This window comes from Pseudonaja textilis, chromosome 2 (genome assembly GCF_049901715.1).
Source record: "Pseudonaja textilis isolate UNSWEBS1 chromosome 2, rPseTex1.2, whole genome shotgun sequence".
Classification (NCBI taxonomy): Eukaryota; Metazoa; Chordata; class Lepidosauria; order Squamata; family Elapidae; genus Pseudonaja; species Pseudonaja textilis.
Genome location: NC_141991.1, coordinates 43,896,099 through 43,923,510, shown reverse-complemented (window position 1 = coordinate 43,923,510; position 27,412 = coordinate 43,896,099). Strand labels below are relative to the sequence as shown.

The 27,412-nt window shown below is 37.6% G+C and overlaps 1 protein-coding gene across 6 annotated transcripts in view; it reads right to left on the bottom strand.

The window, feature by feature from the left end:
• GRIP2 (glutamate receptor interacting protein 2) overlaps window positions 1-27,412 on the bottom strand; it is a 494,881-nt gene that overhangs the window by 79,061 nt on the left and 388,408 nt on the right. For all 6 annotated transcript variants that reach the window (XR_015741616.1, XM_087923753.1, XM_087923751.1 and 3 more), the window contains exons 2-7: window positions 19,424-19,504; window positions 14,223-14,358; window positions 13,198-13,343; window positions 10,631-10,717; window positions 10,271-10,346; window positions 8,969-9,114 (exon numbers count right to left, since the gene is read on the bottom strand). Coding sequence is in view for 5 of the 6 variants with exons in the window: in XM_087923753.1 (XP_087779879.1) it covers window positions 8,969-9,114; window positions 10,271-10,346; window positions 10,631-10,717; window positions 13,198-13,343; window positions 14,223-14,358; window positions 19,424-19,504 (672 nt within the window). In the remaining variant the exon portion in view is untranslated. The remainder of the gene's footprint in view (window positions 1-8,968; window positions 9,115-10,270; window positions 10,347-10,630; window positions 10,718-13,197; window positions 13,344-14,222; window positions 14,359-19,423; window positions 19,505-27,412) is intronic.

Here is a 27,412-nt window from a genome sequence, read left to right as displayed (position 1 = left end):
GGAAGCCTGCACTCACAAACAAAAAAATCTCCATGCCACAAGCCAGGCAAACACCTGGGCACAGATAGATCCCCCCTGATACCTCAAACACACCCCAACCAGGCACCCAGATGAAACCTAGCTTCCTAAGTAATGATAGCCGTCCATTTACCCGGAGCCAAGCTGCACTAAAGGCCTCCAATAAAGTAACACAATGTTGCCAGCCAATCAAGAGACAAAAAGAGCCAAAAAACAGACAGGAGATATTAGAAACACCAATCAAGCAGAACACAGCAAACTCCAAGACCAATAAACACAGCCCAAGACTCCCAACCAATCAGGGTGAAGAAAAAACCATTCTGGCACAGCAATAGGCTGCCCCAAATTTAAATCTGAAACCACTATAAAAGCCGGACTCACAGATGAACACTATACAGAAGCCTGATGATGGCAGATGAGATTCTGCCGAAACGTTGCTACAACTTTAAAAGCACAACTACAATGACGTGGGAAAATACCCGAACAAAGCTGAATGCCATGTATATATATATTCTTAACATATATATATGGATCTTTGGTTATTCGGGTTTTCTCCTGCGTAAAATTGGAAGTATCTAGGCGACGTTTCGATGAAGTCTCTCTCATTCATCATCTTCAGGCTTGTGTCTTTGGCTTTGTGCTTCTCAGAGTAATGTGAGCTTGCAGCTGCTTCTTCCTTTTAACTGCTAGTGGGGGTTTGACTTGATTGGTTGGGGGGTCGCCTGTGTTCTGATTGGGTGGGTGGGGGTGTTCTGTTCAGGTGGGGGCTTGGTTGTGCTCAGGTTAGTCTTAGTTGCCGGGGGATTTGAGCTGGTGAGCTGTGATCCTGTTGTTTGGCTTCGCATTCGTGGTCACACCCCCACTAGCTGTTAAAAGGAAGAAGCAGCTACAAGCTCACATTACTCCAAGAAGCACAAAGCCGAAGACACAAGCCTGAAGATGATGAATGAGACTTCATCGAAACGTCGCCTAGATACTTCCAATTTTACATGGGATAAAACCCGAATAACCAAAGATCCACATACAAATACCCGCGAAAACCTCAGAATATATATATATTCTGAGAAGCACAGAGCCGAAGACACAAGCCTGAAGATGATGAATGAGACTTCATCGAAACGTTGCCTAGATACTTCCAATCTTATGTGGGAGAAAACCCAAATAACCAAAGATCCACATATATATGTATATGTATATGTATATGTATATGTATATGTATATGTATATGTATGTATGTGTGTATATATGTATGTGTATATATATATAAGTTTTCTGAGGTTCTCGCGGGTATTTGTATGTGGATCTTTGTTGTTCGTTTTCTCGACAAGATTCAAAGTATCTAGGCTAGATACTTCAATCTTACGCGGGAGAAAACCCGAACAACCAAAGATCCATATATATATATATATATATATATATATATATATATATATATATATATATATATATATATATATATATCTCACAGCAAACTCCAAGACCAAGACTCCCAACCAATCAGGATGAAGAAAAAAACATTCTGGCACAGCAATAGGCTAGCCCCAAATTTAAAACTGAAACCACTGTAAAAGGCTGACTCACAGACGAACGCAATACAGAAGCCTGATGATGGCAGATGAGATTCTGCCGAAATGTTGCTACAACTTTAAAAGCACAACTACAATGACGTGGGAAAATACCCAAACAAAGCTGAATACCATACATACATACATACAAACATACATAATTTTAAAAATAATTAGTAAAATCTAAAATCTACTGACAACAGATAAAATCAACTCTATATAGTATTAATTTGCACTTTATCTTGGTTATCTCATTCATTCCCTCTATTTTTATGTTCAGCAAGCCATGCTTCAAAATAAGATCTACTTCAATTACAATTACCCCAATCAATTCAAACAAATTTACATGCTTCCAAAGCAAATTAAATCCCACAACAAAAATTATGGGCACATGACACATGTCTGTTCATTCAGAACTCAGATGCTTCAGTTCAGCTTCATAATCCCAGATAAGCATGCATAAATTTGCAGTTTTATAGCTCATAGATTCTCTCACTCTCTTTGGTAAGTTATCTTCAACCCAAAGAAGACCCTATTTTTAATTTTTGTACTAGTTTTTTAGTCTCCTTTTCAGAGGAAAAAATGATGCCCTTCCAATTATCAAGAGTGATGGAATTTCCTCATCCATCATGTTAATACATATCTAGCCACATAGCAAATACCCTTATATGCTCAAGGGCAGGCCAATATTTACTATTTATTCATTTCATATTATTTCTTTCTATAGTATTACAATCCATATGTCACAAGATGCCTCAAGGCTGGTGGAAAACCGTGTTGCTTCCCATCCTAATACAAGCAAGCAGCAGCCAGAAAACCATCCTTTGTCTTACAGAGGTAAATTTATCTTTTACTTTAAACTCTCCCTCTATGCCCTCAGCCCACAACTGCTTATTGGTTGGATTTACAGTCTCTGCCATCTATTTTGCTTTTTCATTTCCCAGGAACATTCCAGCTCCCAGCAGTGCAGTACAAATTCTTTCCTTATGAATCAATTGAATGAAAGGCTAAGAAGGAGAAGGAAATAAAAAGAACCCTCAAGCAATGCTGGAACTAGATTTCCAGCGATAACCTCATGACTAGGCACAAGCAGTACTAAACATATTAAAAACCGGAGAATTTTTCTACCAAACCATGAAATAATTGATGGTTCACTGGAAGTGCAGTTTCCTGATGGCAACATATATTTTTTTGGTTCTGAAGCTGAAACCATCTTTGTCTTTTATGGATCTGACATTCCTGTCACATTTGAACTACCACCATGCATCATAACCCCAGTGAAAGATGATAGCAATAGCACTTAGACATATATACCGCTTTCATAGTGCTTTACAGCCCTCTTTAAGTGGTTTACAGGGTCAGCATATTGTCCCCAACAATCTGGCTCCTCATTTTACCCACCTTGGAAGGATGGAAGGCTGAGTCAACCTTGAACCTGATGTGATTCGATCTGCCATATTACAGGCAGCTGGCTGTCAGCAGAAGTAGTCTGCAGTACTGCACTCTAACCACTGCACCACCGAGATGCTGCCACATCCATTGATTAAACCTTTTTGGGATGTTGCCAAACTTTCTTAGCCTATTGCCAACTGATAACATTTTTGAGTCAAATGTAAACAGCAGTTTAACAGTGGAAAAAAAAGTAAAGTGTGGACCAGTCTTTTTATTCATTTTCATTTCTTAAGTGGGAATTTATGGTGCATGGTTACCACACATAAGCAAATTAAGAGATTTTTTAACTTCTGCTTCATTCCAAAATGCAGATAAAATAGGTGTTAAGCCAAACAAGGACAAATCGACTTAGTTTTGGATAGCTCTATCCCAAATACTTGTATATGAACATATGTATGTATGTGCATATATCTCTACACCTAATCCTTCATTTTATTTCTTTACCTCTTCCTCCAATTTTATATGTATAACCGCTAGAGAGAAGTTCCATAAGGATGGACTCCAGCATGAGTCCGAAAACTCGGAAGACTAAACCTCTGGTCCTGATGACCAACCCAGATTGCATCCTGTGACATTATCTTGGGACATGTATTTGTATAACATTTTACTGTTCCTCGAGATTCAGAAAAATCATGACAAAGTAGTAATAGTTTAGTGAGTCAGTAAGTCTCCGTTCCAGATCAACAATCTTGAATATGAGCTGGAGACAGTACGTAGTTCTCCAGATCATCTGTGCTGATTAATACATGTAAGGGCTTTCCCACAAGCATATCTCATAATTGGCCCTGTGCATCTTTTCTTATTACATCTTTCTCACTGACTACTTTGCTTCAAGATAAATGTGGCATGCAATTGTTTTTTTTTTAATGCCAGTGCTATTTTGGGACTATACATTGCATAAAGATTATTTGAAATGCAAATGTTAGTCACATACACTATAGGAAAAGAGTTCTACAGTATGTCATTAAAATTTGATGCATCTACATAAATCCTCTTGTTACCATCTGTAATTTGGGTGGTCATATAAATCTATTTCATAAACAACATAAATATAAATATGCTATTTGCATAAAATACCTTAACACAAATATCAATAAGGTATTCAAGCAAAATTATATAAAATTATGAAAAGAATAGTCAGCTGAGGCACATCCTGTAATTTAGAATAGATACAAATGTAGAGTAGAAATTATCTGAGAACAGTAAATTAAAATATTCTGGGCACTTTTTTATTTTATAAGTGAAATGAAATAAAGTTAGAAAGAAATACTTCCAAGATAAAGTGTCTGAAAGGTAGATAAATGAAATTTATTATCTCACCACTAGCAAATTCTTTGCAGATTTTTTAGAAACTATCAGTATTCAAGTCTTCAAAATCCTGATATATATATTTCCCTACCCGTATACAGGAAAATCACTTACTTTAAACACATATCTGTCATAAATCAAAGATATCTGGTTCAGCTCTAACCTTCATACTTGACCTAGATATTTTTTTTTCTTTTAAGCTATAGATTTGAGGCTGGCTTGATACTAAGTACTTAATTTGTGTCCGGTGAAGGGTGCACCTAGAGAAGTTGAAAGTATTCACCCATAAAGATATTGCAAAAAGTCAAATGAAAATAAAACTGGAAGAAGGATGAAGCAAGAATCTAATTTTAGATCTGAAGATCATAAACCTACTGTAATTCTGCTTCACAAAGCATAGCCAGCTAACTTGTCAAGCTTCACAGCACTAGTTCTTCAAATTACACACACACACACACACACACACACACACACACACACACACACACACACACTGTATTCTCCATTAAGCTTATACATCAAGATTTCTAACAGGATTTCCTTCATGTTCAACATTTTGTAACAGGTAGCTGCGTCCCAGAAAAACTCCTATTGCTGTGTTCCAACTCAAAACTTAGAAACACAAGAATAATCATGACTCCATCCAGAAGATTTTTTTTTTTTTGTTTAAAGAAAGCATCATAGTAAAGCAATCCATGTTGGCCAAAACACAAAACACAGCTAGCAAAGTGAAGAACCATTTGTGTCTCTTAAGGCAGAAAACAAATAAAACATTATCTGATGTGCTTTCCTTTAGTAAGCAAGTTCATTATCAAATAATTCTATGTAGCAAATACGAATTAGGCTGGTATCTTTCCAAACCTATTTCTATGCTCGTTTTGGTCATTGCTTTCAGCTTTCCATTCTGTAACATTCTTTATTTCCTCAATTCCAGAACTATAGAAAATTAGTTTCATCTGAATGAAAGCAATGATATAAAGTAGAAAGCAAACTGGATTATACTGGGACTATAATACATGAGCACCCAGTTCTAGATTCCAAACTGAGACAACATACATTTTGAATTTGGAATATATTACCAATTATTTGCATGTATGTATGTATGTATGTATGTACGTACGTATGTATATTCATAATGATGACGATAATGTTTGGACACCTGGAGAGTACACTGCTCAACATAGAAAAGAAATGTATGATATAAAACAATTAAAAATATTTCAAAAGAAAGAAGGAAAGCGGCCTTCTCTTTCCCTCACGCTGGCCGCTCCATTGCCCGTTTCTCCATTGCAGCACAGCACAGGATCCACTTTGATAGTTGGGAGGGTGGGGGGAGATAATTTAACAATCGATTTGCTTGAACTGGTATGAACCAGCTGAATCCCACCACTGTGCCAAAGGTATATCAACTTTTTTTTTTTTGGTTTTAGGAACTGTTTAACAGCTTTGAGAGTATTCATTAAATCTATTTGATGTATATGTCTAATTAATTTAAGTATTTGAAATTAAATTGGTTCTTATGTATTAAAATTATATTCTTTAAAAAAAAGTCAGACTAGATTATTTTACATTTACTTTGGCAATTTGTACACATTTCTGAAGGGAATGCTCACCTGCTTTAACATGAGCTATGTTCACACACACACACACACACACCCAAAAATTTTTGGCTGTTCAAGATGACATCCTATTGAAGAAACTGAAAATTAAGGACAATTAAGTTGATACGATGCGTAAAACAACAACAGCCCAGGGTAAAATTTCAGCAGAAAGCTTTCCCAGTGCTGTAATCTTTTTTTTTTTTTACAAAAATGTAAGGGAAAACATGTGTTCGTTTGAAATGCAAACTATCAATTGAAAGGGTTTATGACTCCTTTGAAGGAATGCAAGTGAGCAAAAAAAAAAAATGCAATGTAGTCTTTCTTCCGCTCACTACATTTCATGACGAAAACTTTCTTTATCTGATTGGCAGGATCTTCTTCCTGACATCAGTAAAGGGGCTCTCTTTTTTCTGAAATAAATGCAAGCTCAGAAAAGAAATTTTTCTCGGAGGAAAAACGAGAGTACTGATTCCATGTCTTACTCTCTACCCCAAGTGGAAATAATTTTAAAGCTGCTGTATACCAACTGTACAATTTGGTTTTCCCTTTTGATTAGATACTAGGTTAATCTAACATCTCTGTAAAGGCGTGCTTTTTTTCCCTTGCCCACCGTAACACAGTTGGTGGTTAGAAATGTTCACAAACTGAAAGCTTCTATGGCAAAAATTAGAACTTTTTCAACTTTAGAGCTAGAAAGAAACATGACATGTTTTAAGCACCTTCCATTTGCAAGAAAAGCTCTATTATCCCTGATCACTAGAAATGTTTTCAGGCCCATTTGATTTATTAATTTAGTGTTAAATGGGCACCATAATTGGGCATCATTTTCCTCCTGTGGCTCAACCTTAAGCACAGCAATGTGGTTCATGTGATTTGCCTGCAAAGAGAAACATGGACTTTAAAAATAGACACTCGGGTGGGTTGTTTCCTCCTCTATGCAAGACACTGTTTTCTGAAGTAGTTGACTGATCTTCTACAGCCATTTTGGACTTAGTGGTAACCTTACATTTATCATCTCTTATTTTACTCAACATTTTCAATAATAACGGCTTGAAATTGCTGCAAGGCTCAAATAGCTTTCATGTTTTGAAATATTTGGAGTTGGGCCTTGATCTCCTATCAACAGTGGCTTATACAGCTAGTTCCTCGGCTTACAATAACAATTGGCACCAGAATTTCTATTGCTAAGCAAGATGGTTAAGTGAGTCACACACCCCCACCAAGTTTTATGACTTTTTTGCCAAAGTTGTCAAGTGAACCATGCAGCCGGTAAGTGAATTCGGTCCCCCCCCATTGTCTTTGTTGGATGCTGGCTGAGAAGTTTGCAAATGGCAGATCCCGTGACTCTGGAATGCTGCAAACATCAGAGATATATGCCAGTTGCCCAAGTGCCCAAATTTTGATCACGTGACCATGGGGAGGCTGTGATGGACATAACAGCGAGGACCAGTGACAAGTCACTTTTTTTAGTGCTGTTGTAATTTCAAATAGGTACTGAATGAATGGTTGTAAATCAAAGATCATCTGTAATACAAAACCAAGCAGAAACTCCTTCTTTTCCATTTGGGGGCTATAACAAACTTAAGCACTCTTCAGAAAGCAGCAGTAAAGAGAATAAACAGGCCAAATTCTCACTTCGTCTGGAGATTGCATGCACAGAATGGGGGCTAGCTCAGTTCTCAGCCATCTGTGTTTGCATTTCTCAATCTGGCCTTATCTCAAGAAAAGATGCCCAGGACCAGACACAAGACCCTCAAACCTCACTGAATGTTTTATCAGATATTGTATTCAGCCAGAGCATTTGGACAGATTAGGAGGATTTACAGCATTTCCAGTAGTTCTGTACTGCTGCCTGGAAAGTGCATCTATGGAGCCACCAAGGGTTCATTTTATTTGAAGGAGGCTTTATTTTTAAAACATCCCATCCAAACTCATGCACCCAATTATTCATTGAAACAAAATCCTTGTAGCTCTGGAAGTTTTTAACTTGTTCCAGATTCTACCATATATACTGTATATGGTAGATGATGGGAAAATCAATTCTACTGATATCTGTCTATCTATTTCTCTGCCTGCCTGCCCATCATCCATTCATTCATCCATCCATCCATCTATCCACCCATCCATCCATTATCTATCCATTATCTGCCTGCCTGCCTACCTGCTTGCCTACCTATCTATCTACCTGCTTATCATCTGTCTATCATCTGTTTGTCTGTCTGTCATGGCTTCATCAGAGCCTGGTTCAGAGGAGGAGTTGGAATTGGGACTGTCTGACCAGGAAGGCACATCGGGGGGCCCTCAGGCATTGGGGGAGTTGACAACCAGACAGAGAGCTGCCTGCCTGCACAGACAAAGGGGAGGATTGGCTACTGACAGCAGTGGTGCTGATAAGGCAGCCAATCTCCTTTGATGAGGAACATTTGCCTCCTCCACTCGATCCAAGGGCCAGGAGAGTGGAACATAGGCAAGCCCAGAGAAGGGCTGCAAGGCTAGTCGGGAGGAGGTTGCCCCACCCCTCCTCACAAGGAACACCTGGAGGGTAGTAACTTAAGGAGAAGCCATGGGGGAGGGGGGTTGTCTTTGCCGGAACAATTGTTTGCTTTGGCTTACACTCATTTGGCTTTGACTCAGGCCTGTTGCTGTTTGCCTTGCCTCACTTGGAAGATTGTTCTTTGCATTTTGTTTTGGACCTAGCCTTTCTCTTGCGGCCTGTGTTTGGCCTTTGCTTCACTGTGCCTTTGGAACTGCTTCTTGTCTGGGGCCTGTTTCTTGTCCTGCCCTTGTCTTGTACCTGGACTCTGCCTTGTGGATCAGACGTGGACTCCATATTACTAAAGTGTCATCTTTTTTTTCTTCTATATGTCTTTAATGGAGGCCATTTACCTTCCAACAGCATCTACTGTCCATAGGACAACAGTGTAATTAGCTTTAAAAACAAGCCAATTTAAGAGTGTACATGGTATTAAATAATAAAATCTTACATGCATTCCCCAGAACTGAATCAAACCCAACAGCCCTTACCCATTATGGAGACATCATACTCAATCTGGAAGAGGGCCTCCTGGTTGCACTGACGCAGAATGTTTAGAGCATCAGCATGACTCACACTGTGAAGAGGAATCCCATCCACACTCAACAGCCGATCCCCAATTTTCAAAGACCCTTCCCTGCAGAAAATGATAAAGGCATCCATTAGGAACACATATCTTACAAAGTCAGAATATTCTTGAGATGAATGCTTATTTGAGAATTTTATCTACTACCAACACTTCCGGAGTTTCTACATCTGCTCAAAGATGTACACGTAGTGGGCCCAGGAGCTTTTCAAGGGTGGGATACAACTTTTGATAAGGTACTGGAGAGTGTTCCTGCTTTGTCAGGGGAAACTCACAGTGAGTTCTGAGGTAATTCTAACTTTGATTGTATAAGACTGACCTATAAAACAAGACAACTGTCAAAACTTTTTCTTTGCTTGAATGAACCTGTGGTAAACTCATCTACACAACCAGAGAATAAACATGGAGCAAATTTTGAGAGGTAGGCTAGGCCTGTAAGTCTAGCTATCTGTCTAAGCCAGTGTTTCTCAACCATAGCAACTTTAAGCTGGGTGGACTTCAATGCCCAGAATTCCACAGTCAGCTCTGCTGACAAGTTGACATACACTGGTCTAAGCCATATCTGAACACCAGTAGCCAGTGTAATTTGGTGGTTTATTTTTATTAACAAAGGTTGCACAAATTTATGACTCATTTTAAGGAATCACGATCTGATAAACCCTGTACACTTATTTAGGTTTCTCAGATCTGTTATTTGCTTGACACAAAAATGACAGTGAAAAAGAAATTAGGGCTTATGTATTTATTTTACTCTTTCTTTTAATTAATTATCTTTCAAATATTATTATTTCTACATCTGTTTTCTTGTGTTATTTTTTCATTAATATTCTAGTATTTCTGTACTGCATGGAGAAAATCTATCTATGTGGTGTCCATGAGTTGAAAACAACTTGATGGCACATTATTTTCATAGTGACATTTTTATAACACATTCCCACCCCTTGCAGTCCATCACTACTGCGCCACTGAACCTGCAATTGGTTTTAAATGATCCAACACTGATTAAATTTTTCAAATGTATTTTCCATAATTCACCTTTTCTGGCTACCCAGAACTAGTGCAGTAGAACTCAAAGGAAATATGTGTTCAAGAAGCAATGGACATTAGACCAAAATGTAGAGATGCAAAGCTATTGGGAATGTTTTTATATGAAAAATATGTGTTTGTTTAAGCTTCACTGCTAAATGTAGAATTATGTGAACATTACCTGTCTGCTGGGCCACCTGGTCTAACATAAGTTAGTACTAATGGCCTGGATTTATGCCAGTCTTCGTGGGCTCCTCCTGTAAGCAATTTGCAAAAATAATTCATAACTGATACAGACACATATCCAACAAATCTGTAAAAAGAGAACACATTTTTAAATCAGCAAGCAGGTAGCAGTCATTTTCTGGAACATATGGAGAAACCTGATGGTATCCCTTCTGTCAGTCTATGAAGATTACTTTTCCATCTCCCCAAAGATGCCCTTCCGAAAGCCACCTTAGAATGGCATTGGACATCCCACTGCCTCCTTTTGCCATGTTTTCAAATGGCCCAGCATGTTGCTAATTACAAGTGCACTGACCTCGTAGTACAAATCCAAAACTATTGCCTTCTTTATAGAGGGTAACTTCAACGGTTTTTGGAATGATGCCAGCACTATTATCAGGGGCTGCAGACAAGGGAAATAAAAGAATGAGCTAATGCATTTCACTTGCTGAACTCTCCTTCTATACAATCTGCATATTTATAAGTTCTGCAGATGATCTCAAACATAAAAAATTATCCAAATAAACCTTCTAAGTTTCATAAACTGGACTATTGCCTATAATGCTTGTCATGATTGAATAACAGCATTAAAATTACCCAAATCTGTCTTGCAAATTGCCTCTAATCAATCTTAATAATACACATATACATACATATATCCTGAGCTTGTTTTAATATATTCACAAAACAAAGCCTTTTCTTCTACAAGCTTCAAAGCCCAGTAGGATTCCTAGAGCTAACAGTTTTTGCCACAGATGTTTATTGGATTCTCAAATACCTTAATAATAAGCCAGCTGGCAACTTTGAATGAATACATTCAAATCTTCGTGGCTAAGAGGACAGTTGTTGATTGGGATCATTAAGTGGAGAAAATGATTAAGTGTAAAACTGCACTGAAGGAAATGTGTCTTAGTCCATATTTAATTCAGTACTTCATTTAATTTTAAACACTTATGAAAGCAATGCAAAAAAACAAAGACTGCATCTGTTTATGAGTAAAAGGCAACCTATTACACATTCTGTGTTATGACTTTCCAGACAAAATGCCCTCCTCCTTCTCATAATAGTGTGTGAAATATATGCATAATATGAATCAAATAATTTGGAGGAAGAATTAATAGTGTTTTTAAAAATTCACCAATTAAGTAGATTGGTGAAATGAGAAAGAGGAAGAAATTATTATATTTAAATGGCAGCCGCAAGCCACCATTTTAGAAATGCTATCTCCCTAGCTTTTCATACATTTGAACTCTCAACCTGATGCCCTCCAGATCAATAATCCTGATCAGCCATTCATTTGCCTTGCTATCAGGGAATTCTTGGAGCTGTACAGAAGAGAATATATCTTCTAAGGTACTAGAAGATGAATGAAAGTCTATTATTATTATTTGGGTTGGATCCAGAAATGAGCTCTTCAAACTAGGTGATGCAGCAGAGTTTATACTTTCTACTTCAGAATCCTCCTTCTGGGTCAAAAATCTTCCCATTGTCACAAACAGTTGTTGTGGAACTGGACAGAAGCAAAGCCTGCTTCCAGCGCAATGTAATGTTAATAACATTTACAACCCACTAGCTGAAATTAAATGTACCCTTTAATATTTTAAACCAGCAATAAAAATATATAGTTGAGTAAAAAAGGCCATTGGATATTGAGCATAATTAAGCAGCATATTATTTAAAATCATACTCATTTCTAACATTACAATAGTTTTTCTTCTCTAACCTTACTCATGCCCAACCTCTGTCCCTTACAACTCAGAACAATCTTCCAGAGATCTTATGAAGTCAATTGTAATCCACTAATGGTCATGTCATAGTGTGCTATTTGTCACATTACAGTTTTATTTGATGTCCAAGTTGAATCCATAAATAGATTCAAGTTTGTGGGTCAAAAGTGAATGGTTGGGGTTTTATGAGCAAGCAGGAGGCTTTATAATGTACTAGAGACAAGTTTATTTTGTGAGTAAACAAACCAGGAACAATAGCATAAACTTAAATATCAGTTTTTGAATTGTAAGGACCCAGACTGATGGGGGCAATATGCTGAATCTATAAACTGCTTAGAGAGGGCTGTAAAACATGGCGAAGCAGTATAGAAGTCTAAATGTTATTGCTATAATCATGAAACGAAATCTAATGTGTGATCTGCTTTCTGTATTTATTGATGCTTCTAGTATCTATTTTATATACCCACTGATGTTTGTGAAATCATTAGCACTGTTAAATATTTATGAGTAACAACATCCAATAATTAACAGATGGATAAAAGCAGAATCCACTGTAATCACTCTGTGTAACAAATTATTGGCAAAATGACACTTCAAGTAAAAGAATTTCAGATGCCAAGGCTGGAATATCCTGAACAGCTGGAGAAACTACTACCAACAGAAGTAGGATTACTGATCTAATGTAAAGCAGCAATCTTCTCATCATTCCTTATCACCCCTCCCCTCCCACTTTTGACTGTATGACTGTAACTTTGTTGCTTGTATCCTTATGATTTATATTAACTGTTTCCTAGTATGATTGATTGCTTATTGTACCGTATGACTATTATGAAGTTGTACCTTATGATTCTTGACTCTTGATGAATTTATCTTTTATGTACACTGAGAGCATTTGCACCAAGACAAATTCCTTGTGTGTCCAATCACACTTGGCCAATAAAGAGTTCTATTCTATTCTATTCTATTCTATTCTATTCTATTCTATTCTATTCTATTCTATTCTATTCTGTTCTGTTCTGTTCTGTTCTGTTCTGTTCTGTTCTATTCTATTCATGGGTTTGTATGTTTCTTCACAATAGGAAAGAAGTGGAAAGGATACGAAGGTCAGCTAATCTTAAATCACTGAATCATAAAGCTTTATTAAGGATATACTAACCAGCTAGTGGTAGTTCATATTCTACTTCTAATATTACCCTTTCTCCCACATTCTTCAGTAGACTTATAATTTCATCATGTCGCAATTTTGTCAAGTTAATTCCATTCACTGACTTGATGTAATCGCCAACATTTAGCTGATCACTCCTGTAACATATAAAACAAAATATCTCAGTTCTTTCCAGGGCCAGACATTATAGTCTTGAGGCAATTGTCTCAGTAAATAGAAGTAGAGAGACAGTTATATTATTTTTGCTTTAAATTCTCTGCCTGTTGTCTTTATTGAAGGGTACATTCAATTATATAAACCCCATAAGCAGACCCGAAGTAGATTATTGTTCTTTCCAGACACCAAAAATTCTTGGATCAGCTCTGATTATATCTTTATTGACTATCTAAATAGAAAGAACTCTACAGTAAACAACATGCAGAGCAAAACAAACAAACAAATCTTACTTAATACCTGAGGTGTCCATCATTTTTTAAAAAAACAAATATACACGAGAACAGAGAAAATAAAAGGAGTTATGATGTTCACTCTTAAATCCTATCTGCAGAACTAGTCTTAGTTGGAAGGAATAAGTCATTCTAACAAGAAGCTCAAAATGCAATGCCCCTTAAACACTACATACCTACCAAGAAATTAAGTGAAATATGTCTTCCCAGGGGGACTTGTAGTCCTTTCAGACAGCTGGTAATTTGCATCCCAATAATTGCCAGCTGTCTGCAAGGAATATGGATCCTTCCCTTCCCCACCGCCCTGTCATGGCTGAAAGGGCTTCTTGGATGAGAAGTGAAGTGTCATCAGGGAAGGAACAGGAAGGTCTGGTTGCCTCCTGAAAAAGCACCTTTGGGACAACCATGATTGTCCCAAAGGATGATTGAGGACTTCTAAAAAAATATCACTTAAGCTTGATGTTTGCCATTTGATGTTTTATTGACTATCTGACTTGCTAGTTTACTCTTGCTGTACATTTTATTCCCCAAACTTGTGACTGAGAAACTCTGCATTTGTAATTATCTTACCTTGCTGCCAGTCCTCCTGGCCTTAGATTAGAGACCCTCGGTTTCCCATCTTTATCTGTGCCACCAGCTATAGTTAATCCGAGGGTGCTTCCTTCTTTTTTGATTAGCTCCACAATTGTGACTCCTCTAAATTCTTCTGATGATACAAAGAGAGAACAATCCATAGCACAGGATTTTTATTATTAAATTGGACCATTTATATTGAAGCATATAGATTATTATTATATCAGAGCATTTAGATCTCGTCTTTTGATTTCTGGAAGAGGAGGCATTCAAGAAAACTTACAGAAATGTACATCTGAAGACTTCAATAGCAAAATTATTAATAAAATTAAACAGACTATGCAGATTAAAGACAATCCAGCAAAGTAATTCATGATAACAATATCTCTATTGAAAAGAAAATAGCATATAAATATGTACTATATAATATTGTGTATCTGTAAAAGGCAGCAACTAAGAAGAATAAGCAAAAAAAAAAAAAATAGGAAGAGAAAGAAACTTCTTTGTCACATGGGAAAATCTGCTTTGGAAACATGGCTGATTCCAAATATTTTTGTTCCAATTATACAAACATAGAGTTCTAGTATTCTGAGGAGCCGAAGGTGATGATATGACAGGAAGGCTGATTATAATTCCTGACAAAAGACTTGTACATAAAACGATCAAACACAAAAAATCCACATTTTTAAAATTTTATTCTGTAGTGCTGCTCCATTAAACCTTTTTCAGCTATAAAAGGAATTCTTTTTTTAGATTGATTAGCGTATCCATTCATCCATTCATCCATCCATTCTGAGCTTAACCATATGGTTAGGCATCCTTTTTAACTTGTGCAATCTAAATCTGAGGACATGAACAAGCTATTTGGAAGTAGTAAGTCTATTTCCCTAATTTGTTTTATTTATTTAATCAAACTTCTAGTCTGTCTCAGTTACCATCACAACTCCAGCTAGTTGGCAAAATATGAATAATAGTTAGGATTAAAACAACAAATGAAAAGGTGAAATGACAATAAATAGTAAGATTATCAATCACATTGGGGCAAATGGGGTGACCCATTACAAAGCAGTACAGAATATATATAGGAGTCAGATCAAAAACAAGGCCCTGCTGAAAGAGGCCAAGTCATCAACTTCAGGGTTAGTTTTCCAGAAGGCACACATTACCATAGGCAAAAGCCTTCTACAAGTCTCACATTGCTTTAACAATAGGACCTGTTCACTGGCTACAGAAGTGATTAAGGCATCTGTGAGGGATGAAGTTGCCTTGAATAAAAAGTGAGGACTATTTATTATTGGAGAGGGAAGGCACAGTGGCTGAGTGGTTAAAGACACTGAGCTTGTCAGCTGGAAAACTGACAACCTGGATTCGAGACCCAAACACTGTGCAATGAAGAGAGCTCCCCTTATTTGCCCTAGCTCCTGTCTACCTAGCAGTTTGAAAGCATGCAAATATGAGTAGATAAATAGATAAACACTTTGGTAGGAAGTAGATAAACACTTGTAGATAAGTAGCTAAACACTTTGGTAGGAAGTGGTAACAGTGTTCCATGCTCCTTTGGGTGTATAGTCATGCTGGCCTCATGATCACAGAAATGTCTTTGGATAATGCTGGCTTCCTCAGTTAAATAAAGAGATGAGCACTGCCCCCTAGAGTTGGAAATGATTGGATAGAGGAAACTTTTATCTTTACTTATTTATTATTGTACCCCTGATGATGAAAAGCTGAAGCAGCATTACATCAATTGCTGCCAAAGCATCATATTCTATTAACATATTCTACACCATCTTTTTTCAAACTTGGCAACTTTAAATGTTTGGACTTCAACTTCCAGAATTCCCTAGCCAGCATAGAATAGGTTTAAACAGCTTTTATTTGATCAGCCATTGAAGAACTGAAACAACAACAAAAAAGTGGGTGAGGCAGCTGCCCCTCCTTTCATCAGCAGCATTTTCTTCTGTCTTCTCCCTTTTTTTTGGTTTATTTATTGATTGATCATTGCTTTGGGCACCAACCGTGGTAAGACTGCTTCATCTGATACAGTTTGCCATATGGGACTCTATGTTCATATCTGCCAATTACTTCCACTGGTTTTTAAGAGCTGAGTTTACATAATCATTCTATTGATATTACCATTTCACAGGCATTCGAGCCACCTGTGCAACCATGGCTGATACAGAGATACTTTTATAGCATTCCAACACAATCCAGTTGCAGGTAGCCTCAGCATGGACACATTTGAAAAAAACACTGTTCCACACAATACTTGTAATAACAGTGCTGTGGTAAACCCTCAAATATATATGATAACACTGGAAAGGGATAAATATTCTGGGTTATCTATTATATAGTACTTGTCACCTTTACTCTTAATGTTAAAGTCAGACTATCTTTTAAGTGAGGAATGTTGCATCTTTCACGGTTCCATTATTCAGTGACGAGTTCCTGCTCTATTTCCATCTGCATCTTGCACTTCCATAAAAATGTCCCCTTAGCTGGGGTCATAGCAACTAAAGGGTATAGAATGCTATCAAATCAATGCCAATTACATTTCCGTTGTAAAAAAAAGCTTAACATCAGCAGCACAATCCAAACCTGAAAACACCCAAATTAGATAGAGGAGATTTAGAAATTTAGGCTACGCAGCAACTTTCCCCCTCCTCTTTGTAAACAGCTAAACTACAATGACACCCAATATGGCATTTCCAGAGTTTGGCAAAATTCTCCCTGGCTAAATATGGCAGCATGTGTTTCTTTGTCCCTCCCCCTCCCCTATCCCTGTACTTCTTTTTTAGACAGTTCTCTAGGAGTTGAACTCCACACATCTTAAAGTTATTGTGGTTGAGAAACACAGTTCTAGACCCCTAAATGGGAGTATGGAATAACAGGTTTGGAAGGGACCTTGGAAGACTTCTAGTCCAATCCCTTACTCAAGCAGGAGACCGTATACTATTTCAGACAAATGGCTGTCCAATCTCTTCTCAAAAACCTCCAGTGATGGAGCATCCTCAACTTCTAAAGGCAACTCATGATTGTTTTCACTGACAGGAAATTTCTCTTAATTCTAGGTTGGATCTCTCTTGGATAATCTTCCGTCTGTTACTTCTTGTTATGCCCTCAGGTACTTTGGAAAATAGGTCAACCCCTTCTTCTCTGTGACAGCTCCTCAAATATTGGAAGACTTATAACATGTCATCCCCTTTTCTTTTTTTCATTAGACTAGTCATACCCAGTTCCCACAACTGTTCATGGTATGCTTTAGCTTCCAGTCTCCTAATCATCTTTGCTGCTCTTTTCTGCACTTTTTCTAGAGTCTCAACATCTTTTTTGTAACCTGATAACCAAAACTGTATTCCAAGTGTGGTCTTACCAGTGCAGTATAAATTGGTACCAATGCTTCAGATGATCTTGAAACTATCCCTCTCTTGATACAGCCTAGGACCTGCAGCTTACTATACGACCAATATGGCTTGCCTCTTTAAGATAGCTGGACTTAGACGAACATATAGCAAATATAAATATACCATAAAGATACAATCACATATATATATAGAATTACACAAGGATATGGTTCATCTATATAAAGTATGGCTACTGTATTCTAAAACTGTATAATAGTTCTGGGAAAAATGAAGCTGCAGGAAATCAAAATAAACAGAGGCTTAAATACCTTCTCTACCAAAAGAAAAAGATGAAACATTTCTGACTGTTTAAAGACAACTATGCTAGGAAATGACCTGTACGTATAAAATCATGAACAAAGACAGACAAACAAACATTCTCCCTCTCTCAAACATTAGGTCATCCCATGAATCTGAAAGGAGATCCAGAACAGATCAAACCAAACCACACCATTTCTTTATGTACTTCATAATTACACTGTGCAGATAATTACCCCATGAAATGGTGAAAAACATTAACTTGGATGGCTTTAAAAGAGGATGGAGAAATTCATCTGTCAAAGAGCTTGACCATAAAGATATCATGCCCCAAACTCCAATTGAAGGGAACAAAGACAGGAAAGGGTTTTTGTCTTCACCTCCTTCTTCAAAGTACAGATAAAGGTAGTCCTTTACTTACAACAGTAATGGAGCCTGGAATTTCTGTTGTAAGTCATGACAGTCCTAAGTTAAGATTCCTATGGGTAAATAAAAGGCAATGTTTCGCATGCAACAGATCTACCAGAATTAATGCTGATTTGTGATAGCTTTCAAAGGAAGTTAGATAAATTAGTAAGGATAGGATAATCAGGTTATTTATCTTATGATGGCGTGATGTTTATCCCCTGCAGCAACAGAATCAGTCAGTATATCTGTTGCTGTAAAGAGTCAGAAAATGTTACTGTAATCTTATTCTGCTTGTGGCTTCAAATGGTCACTGTGGGAACATCATGCTAAATCAGAACAAAACTAGACTAGATTTAACTGGGCTATTCTTTTTTTTAGGCTACTTCTCAACCTTAGGATACATAAAGCATTATCAAAAAATTTGGAAGACTTTCTACTACATGGTGTTCTGAATCCATACGTTTCTACAAACTTTATGCAAACTACTACTCATAAGTCATTAACCTTAGTGCATTTATTTATTTAAACACACAGGTTAATTATAGATAGAAAACTCTTATGTTAAATGCCTCTTCATCCGGCTCTGATCCTTTCTGCAAATTCAAGTTTAACAATGTAGATCAGAATTTGATAATGATTTAAGAGGAGAGTTGTCATACAATAGAGTAGACAGATATCTGTGTGATATATTGTACAAGTATTCCTGACTGCAAAATGGCTTCAGTTGTCCTGTTTTGAAAGGAAAGAGCAGAGAGAGGGGTGGTTGGGGGAGCAAGAGATGTAGATCTCTACATAAAAGAACAGAAAATCCTCTTAAATTCTACAACTCAAACAATTTCCAAATGATGAATTTAAAATTCTGAGAATATCCAGTTTGCCTCCTGTTCTGGGTGATGAATCTCAGAGTTGTAGTAAAGATAGAGATAGATAGATAGATAGATAGATAGATAGATAGATAGATAGATAGATAGATAGATAGATAGATAGATAGAGAGATAACGCCTACCAGGGTGAAATCTGTCTTCCCTTATTGTAATAAGCCATGAAATGAAATAAAAAAAAATTACCCGTCTATATGTTAGCAAAGCAAATTGAATAAATGCTCACAAGTAAGACAATAAATGAAGTTACCCGGTATACTCTGCCTTCTTGAGACCAACGTGGTATCCAATCCACCTGAGTCTTTGCTTCCTTTCGAATAAGGCCCATCATCTACAAAAGAAAGGAAAAAAACCCTGAAATTGTATGGGTTATAAAATAAACATCTCTTTATTACTTTTAGTAGCTTTGTAAATGTGATATGATCTTTTCTATTTTTATATTGAATGCATATAATCCTTACGAGGAGAGCCAATTTGGTGTAGAGATTAAGGCACCAGACTAGAATCTAGGAGATCATGTGTTATAGGCAGGGGTGGGATTCTACCGGTTTGGACCAGTTCAGGTGAACTGGATGTTAAATTTGCATCTGGTTTGTTGAACTGGTATTTGAACTGACTAGCTGGCTTCATCCACCCTGCCCCTCCCCTCCCAGGAGTCTTCATGACACCCATTTATGATGCAGGTAAGTGCAGGGTCCATGCAGAGGCTCGGGGGGGGCGGGGAATGGTCCTCCTGGAAGCACCCGAAGTCCAAAAATGGGCCTGTTTCTGGCTTCTGGGGGGCCCCCAGAGCCCAGGAGAGGCCGTTTTTGCCCTTGCAAAGGCCCAAGGGAAGCCTCTGGATCCTTGGGAAGGTGAAAGACAGCACTCCCAGAAGTTCCAATGGGCCACGCCCACCATGGCCACACCCACCCAGCAACTAGGCAGTGAATCAGTTGTTGGGATTTTTGAATCCCACCCCTGGTTCTAGGCCCACCTTAGACACAAAGCCAACTACGGGAACTTGGGCTAGCGGTCTCTCTCTCAGGCCCAGAAAAGAGGCTATAGAACACCACTTCTGAAGAACCTTGCAGGGACTTGTCCAGGCAGTCTCTCAGAATATGATACAATTAAACTCAGGGATGCTTAGATCTGGCCTGCAGGACCAGCTGAAGTAGGCTGAGGAGGAGGTGCATGCAACTTCCACGTGGCCCGTTTTTGACCTCCATGGCCTCCTGCAGCACTCTGCCAGCCAAAAAGAAATCCAGTTTGACACCCCTGACTAAACAGAAGAAAATTAACCTCTTAACAAAGAGCTGTGATTGGAAACAATATCTTCAGGGTGATTTCTCTATCTTTTTGTCATAGAACCCTGAACAGAGTAGGCCCTACTGTATGGAGTTAAAACAGGTTAAAGAACAAAATGCAGATAACGCCATCCTGAGCTAGAAAATTTACTTGTTTACAATTATTTGTATGCTACTACTTGTGGCTCAAACGGCTTGCAATAACTGCAATAAAATACCCATTAAATCCATAAAATAGATGACTGTCTTCATCCTGCAAAACAGTTTTCTCTCAGTCCGTGGTGTTCTACTTTCACAGCCAGAAGCAGAGATAACAATAAATATATATAAGAACTATTTCAAACTGTGTGAGGACTATGGGAGAATTTCATATAAAAAATTTCATAAAGAACAATGATGGTAATAACACTGTTTCCCCTCCCCCCCCCCCCACAGAAATAGCCATTTACAAGTGAAAGAACATAATTGCCATAAGTCTTAAGCAAACTATAATACTTGTGAAAAACTGCATAGTCTTTGGAAATGGAACAATAGAACAAACCAAACTTTAAATCATCACACCTGAATCCAGACACACATTGTTACTTCCCTTATTTCAAAGTCATCATTTTTTTTTTTGCTGTGACTGCAAGTAATTTAAGTAGAAGGAAGGGGACTTAGTGGGGGGGGGGGGGAGGTGGGGGGGGAAGAGAAACCACATTTAAAGATAACAGTCATTTAAAATCCAAACTGAACAATGTGCTGTTTTTACATTGAGGGGACTCATTGCCAAGTAATAAGGACTTCCAAATCACTTCTCCGATACACGATAACTGCATCAATTCCAGAAAAGTCCAATTCCAGGATTGACTGAGTAAAAATAATTTTAAAACAACCCAAGGGTGCAATAGTAGTAATACATCTCAGTGCAGTTCAGTGGAATGTCTATAATTTGCTATCCAGGAGGAGTGATTCCTCACGTTTGAAAGTGACTCCCATTCCCTCCCTCGTGTTATTTATTTATTTATTTGTTTGTTTGTTTGTTTATTTATTTATTTAGTCAATTGCTTACAAGATAATAGGTATAAGTAAAAATATAGTTATGAATACATGGATACATATAAGAAAAATAGAAAAATAAAAGAAACAATAGGACAGGGATGGTAGGCACGTTGGTGTGCTTATGCACGCCCCCTACAGACCTCTTAGGAAAGGGGTGAGGTCAATAGTAGACAGTCTAAGGTTAAAGTTTTGGGGGTTGGGGGGAGAAACTACAGAGTCAGGTAGAGTATTCCAGACATCGACCCATTCTGTTGCTGAAATCGTATTTCCTGCAATCAAGTTTGGTACGATTAACCTTGAGTTTGTATCTGTTGTTTGCTCTTGTGTTGTTATGGTTGAAGCTGAAGTATTCATTGACAGGTAGGACATTGCAATATATGATTTTATATACTATACTTAGATCGGACCGAAGGCGGCATAGTTCTAGGTTTTCTAGGTCTAGAATTTCAAGTCTGGTGGCAGTACCCAGTACGGCCTTTGCAGTACCCAGTGAAAATAAGTTTCCACAAACAAGGCAAAAATAGTATATTTGGAACATAAGCAGCAATAGCCGTTAGGGGGGAGAACATTATCAGTCAGTCAGGCATAGAAGCTTCAGCTTCATGCATAAATAACTATTTCTGGTCACTGTTAGGAGTACACATGGCTACTCCTAACAGTGCATTCTCAGTATCAATGCATAATGAAGGATTTCCAGTTAGAATTTCGAACTGGAAGAGAAGACAGCTGAAGAATTTATCTTCCTCTTCCTCTCCCCTCACCCCAATTTTAATATCATTTATAAAAATTCTGGCAAGGAGGTGACTAAAAAGGCACCTAGAACGCATTACATGATATGATGGGATAATTCCAAACAAACAACGTAAGATTCTCATCCTGGGTCAGGAAAAAGGAAATCTCTCATAAAGTAAACCCAATACACAAGGCAGGATGCCAGACAAATGTGAACCAAAGGTGCACCATGGGGAAACAAAATACAAGTAAATGTCAAGTCACACTTCAACGAGCACCTTCCTTGACTGCTTAAACATTTGGGTAAGATAATGAGCAAAAGCAAACACTGTAACATCCTCCTCTGGGTTTAGGATGAAAGGAATAATTTAAAGAGTGCTGGCGATGCTAATTGTTTTACCATCTCAACTGTCAGTAAAATGCCAGATAATTTGTTGACCAGCAGAGTTGTTGAATTGCTAATGGTGAATGGTGAACATGTAGTTATTATTGCTGGCTCAGACCATTTAGCTACTTGCCCAAGGTTTACTTTGGGCAACATTTCTGGAATGCTAGTTTAATTATAGAGCAGGTTTGCCACTACCTCCTATACCCCTGGCATCCATTTTGAAGGCAGAGTAGCAAAGACTGCTTTGGGCTTCTTGAAAGAAATTTCAAGAATACCATTCTCATACATTGGTGAGGTGTTCATAAACAGAAACAGATGGTTAAGCCTCTGTAATCATGGATTCCATAGTTCCTCCTAATTTATGTTATTCCAGTAGCAATATTTTACAGAAGGACACAACTGGGTTGCTGTCCAAAGTTGATAAAAGCCCTCTTTTCTAGAGATCTTATGTGGTTGTCCAGCATCAAAGCTGGGTCCAGAAGGATTCCTAAATATAATCTGATCATTAAGGGAAAGTGTAATTTCATCCCAAGCAAGTCTATCATTCCAAATCCTGATATCAGCTTCTCTACCCCTGAAACCAGCCTCAATTCCTACTTGCATAACTTCATCTTCAACTTGCTCACCAAACTTCAAACTCTAAATACACGTAGAGGCTTGTGAAATGTACAACACCTAGCTTACAGGAAAAAAAAGAAGCACAGTTGAATATTAGCATTTTGGTGCCAACTAAACCCTGATATGTTCTTCCAGGCATTGTGAAACAAATACTAAATAATACAAATGCATGACTTCAGGACAATAAAGTCAGTCAAAGAGAATTATTCCAGTACAATCTTTAAAAAATGCCTATAGAGAAAAGAGTGGAACTTTTAATTCCCAGTTCTCTCAAAAATATATATGGAACATCATGATCATAGTGTTAAAAGCAACTGAGAAATCCAGAAATATAATCAGATTTGTATATCTCTAATTATTTGACCTCAAGTCTTTGTCAATATAATCAAGGTTGTCCCCATGGCGGATTCTGCTCTTAATCTAAACCAGGAAGGTTTTAAATAATTTGCTTCCACTAAGACATGGGTGTCAAACTTGCCACAACACATTGCCATCACATGATGTTTTGTGACGTTTTTCTCATTAATGGAGCTGGCCTGCAAATGTTGCATCCAGACCATGGGCCACCAGTTTGACACCCCTGCTCCTAAATTACAATGCTACTGCATTTTCCAAGAGCTGGATTAATAGTGTATTGGATATCATCCATAGCTGTTAACACTGATCAGGCCCAGAGACAGATTCTTAAATAATATCTCACTATAATATCTCATTATAGGAGGAAGGCTTGTTTTTGGCTGCAGAGAAGAGTTAAGAATCTCAGGAATTATTGAAAGGATAGACTCATTGGAGATCAAGCAATAGAAGAATCTAATGAAAGTGGGGTTGTGACGTGTTCCAAGAACCTTAAGCTCTCCTTTCAGATGGTTAATGTGATTTTTGTATATATGTTTTTACACAGTGGATACTTTAGATATGGTACCATCCAAAACAGCCTTATGCAAAATGGTTGCATTAGAACCGAGGTGGGTCTAAACCAATTTGTCAGGACCAACCTGCCCAGGACAACTTGCCATATTCAACTTGCCACAGGACAATTCAATGCTGTATTAATCATTTCATTCAGTTCTTTTATTATTGTTGGCCACGTTTTCATCAAAATTATTGTAACTCTTGTATTTATGAATTGACTTTATTTTATTATTGGCCATGGGCCCATCAAAATTAATTTAACTTTGTATTTGTTGAACTGTCCCATGCAGAGTTGACTATAGTGAGTTGGCTATGGCAAACTGTCCCATTCTGAGCTTAGATGGTAGCAAAGCTACAGCTAGTCTTTCAGGGCTGTGTCATCAGTCCAAGAGACTTGAAGAACTCTGATGACCTTCACCTTGCAGGTAAATACCATTTTTCCCCTTCCCTAAGTGTCATGGCATAAATACTGTAAATGCATTGATGTTCTCTAAAATCCAGTTGGACTCCCTGAAATCTAATAGACAAATTATGGTTAATCTGGAAGAATTGAGGCATCTTTTCAGTTCAAGTGGTGATGATGAAGCCATTTCATAAAGACCTGTGCCATCAGAGGGTCTTCTATTTTTAAAACATGCTTGTATTTCCTTCTAAAAATGCAGAAATCTATTGTATAGTTTCTAGTTCTGCCTCTATTCTGAAGCAAAATCAACCTAAGGGTAGATTTCAAAAGCAGTGGGTTGCTTCTTGTTCTTATTCTTGTTCTTAATCTAATCTGGCTTCCCAACAGACACTGTGAGCAAAAATGTAATGTCTGGAAGCAAGCTTTTTTATTTGCAGAGGGAAAAAACCCTACAACTCCTTTTTAAAAAAGAAATATTTAAAATAGTTGCTTCATACCCTTGTTAGAAGAACACATAACAATACAATTATCCAGAGTCTTCTATCTGTGGAGCCATACCAGAAGTCTTCATCCTCTAATTTAAAATGAAATACTATCAGAAATAAAAACAATGTTATGTAGGCCAGTGAAATCTGTGGACAAGCCAGCCAGTAAGGGATCATTTAGATTAGTTATAACCATTATAGTTATAAGCCGTAGCATGTAACAATTTGTTTCTCTCACCTAGCAAAGAGTGTTCTCACTTCTATCCAAACGTGTTCAGTAGCATATGCATAAATGCAATTGGTTTGATTCAGCAGTGAGTCAAATTAAACAGTTTGATGGTTTTCCTTCTACAGGAAAACATCTTTTTCACAATGTAGTGAAAAGAATATTTTGCTGCTTTGACATCTTTTGAACAAAAGCATTTGCTACAAATGGATTCAGTGCCATTTGTAAAACAGAACCAAATCTCATCCTCTGCTCTATAGTTTTAAGGCACAGATTGTATTACAGCTAGCTGCTAGTAAAAAGCCCATCATGACAAATCCACAACAGAAGACTTGCAGCTGCCACCAAATATTCTCAGGCTATTGATAACAGAGGCTTTACCCACATCTGGGTCATATTTATTATTCTGCTAATGACATCATAATTTGTAGTGCCAGAGAGAAAACAAAGAATTTTCAAGAGATCGCAATATAGAAATATCTTTGACTAGAATTCCTGTTTGGGTGAACATGCTTAGGATCAAAATAAAAAAAAATCAAAAGCTGAAAAAGTTTATTATCTCAATCTGCTGACATAATGGATCTGAGCTGGGGTGGTGCTGTGGTTAAAGATAGTGAACTTGGAAGACCCAGGTTCAAGCCTACTTTTGGCCTTAGAAGTAGGTTGGGTCATTTGATTCAACTTACCTTGAAAAGTGAAAAAATTGAAGATGATGCTTGAACTTTGGAGAGACAAGGAGCTATAAATCTAATGAAAAGTATTAAATAAGCATGCGGAGGCTGATGGCAAAATCTTCCAAATGAATCCAAGCTATCCTGAGAAATAATATGCTGAAATTCTGACTTCATATACAGTATAGTAAAGGGTGGAAAACAAATCCAAAAACTTATAATGGTTGAGTAATTTCTCAAGAGAATCTCAAGTGGTTGAGATAGAAACTAAGATTTTTAACAATACAGTCTTGTTTTTCCCTCTTTCCTCCCCACCCCCTTTAATTGAAAACAACATTTATTACAGGAGTCTATACTATAATCAAACAGGCAAATCCATTCATCTCAAGAGAAGAATGAAAGTGTTTTTCCTTACCTTATATACAAATACGTCATAGAACAAAATTTATAAAAAGGAGCAGGGGGGTGGACTAGAAGATCTCCAATGTCCCTTCCAGCTCTATTTTGATTCTGATTCTGAGTTGTCAGAGGGAATGAAGACTAAGAAAATTGATTTGTTCAACTACAAATTCTAAAAACCATCCTGAAATCTTTAAGGCATTAACAAGAAATTATATATCATACTAATTCTACTTTAGCTTCAGTCCAACGCAACATACCTCCTTCATATTAGTGTTACTTTATAAGAAACAGATGGAAAACTCTATTGGATGAGCCCTGTCCAATCAAGATTCTTATGAACAAAAGCTAATATTTAAGGTATGGAGACATAAATACTCATTTATAGTTTTTGTTTCATGAACTTGTCTAGTTTCAAAGCATCTGAATTGGTGGCTATTAAACTATGTTGTTGCAAATGCTGTAATTTCTTATGCAATGTATAAAGAAATACTATCTCTTATTGGTCCTGAATCTTCCAGTATTTTATTTCAATTAAGGACTGCGAAACACACAACTTTACTCACATTACACTAGATTTACAGTATATGCCATTGTTTTGTTCCCATCTCTTGCCGCATCTTCTTTCTAAGCTAATAGGCCTGTTATAATTAGACTTGCACATAGTTCATTTTAGGCTTTTAATAATTTCAGTTGTTATTTTTATAGCTTTTCAGTGCTACATTCTCCTTTTCTGCAATGCAATGACCAGAACAGGATGCATTTTTTCAAGTTTGATGCTTGATGATGCCTATCAGGACATTATTAATCTAACAGTTCTGTTATGTCTGTGGAACTGGTTGGAGTTCCCAACCAGGTCCGCTGTTTGAGTGGGAGCACCAGCAGCTCCCATTGGTTGGCTCCGTTTGACAGCCGGCTATATAAGCCGGCTGTCGAGCAGAGCCAGCCCGTTGTCGCCCGCTGGTCTGCGAGTTAGCTAGCAGACGCGACAACCCTTTATTCATAGCAATAAAGCCTGTTACTTGTACGCTCTGGTCTCATGCCTCGTCCTTACCATCGCTCTACAACACTGGCGACG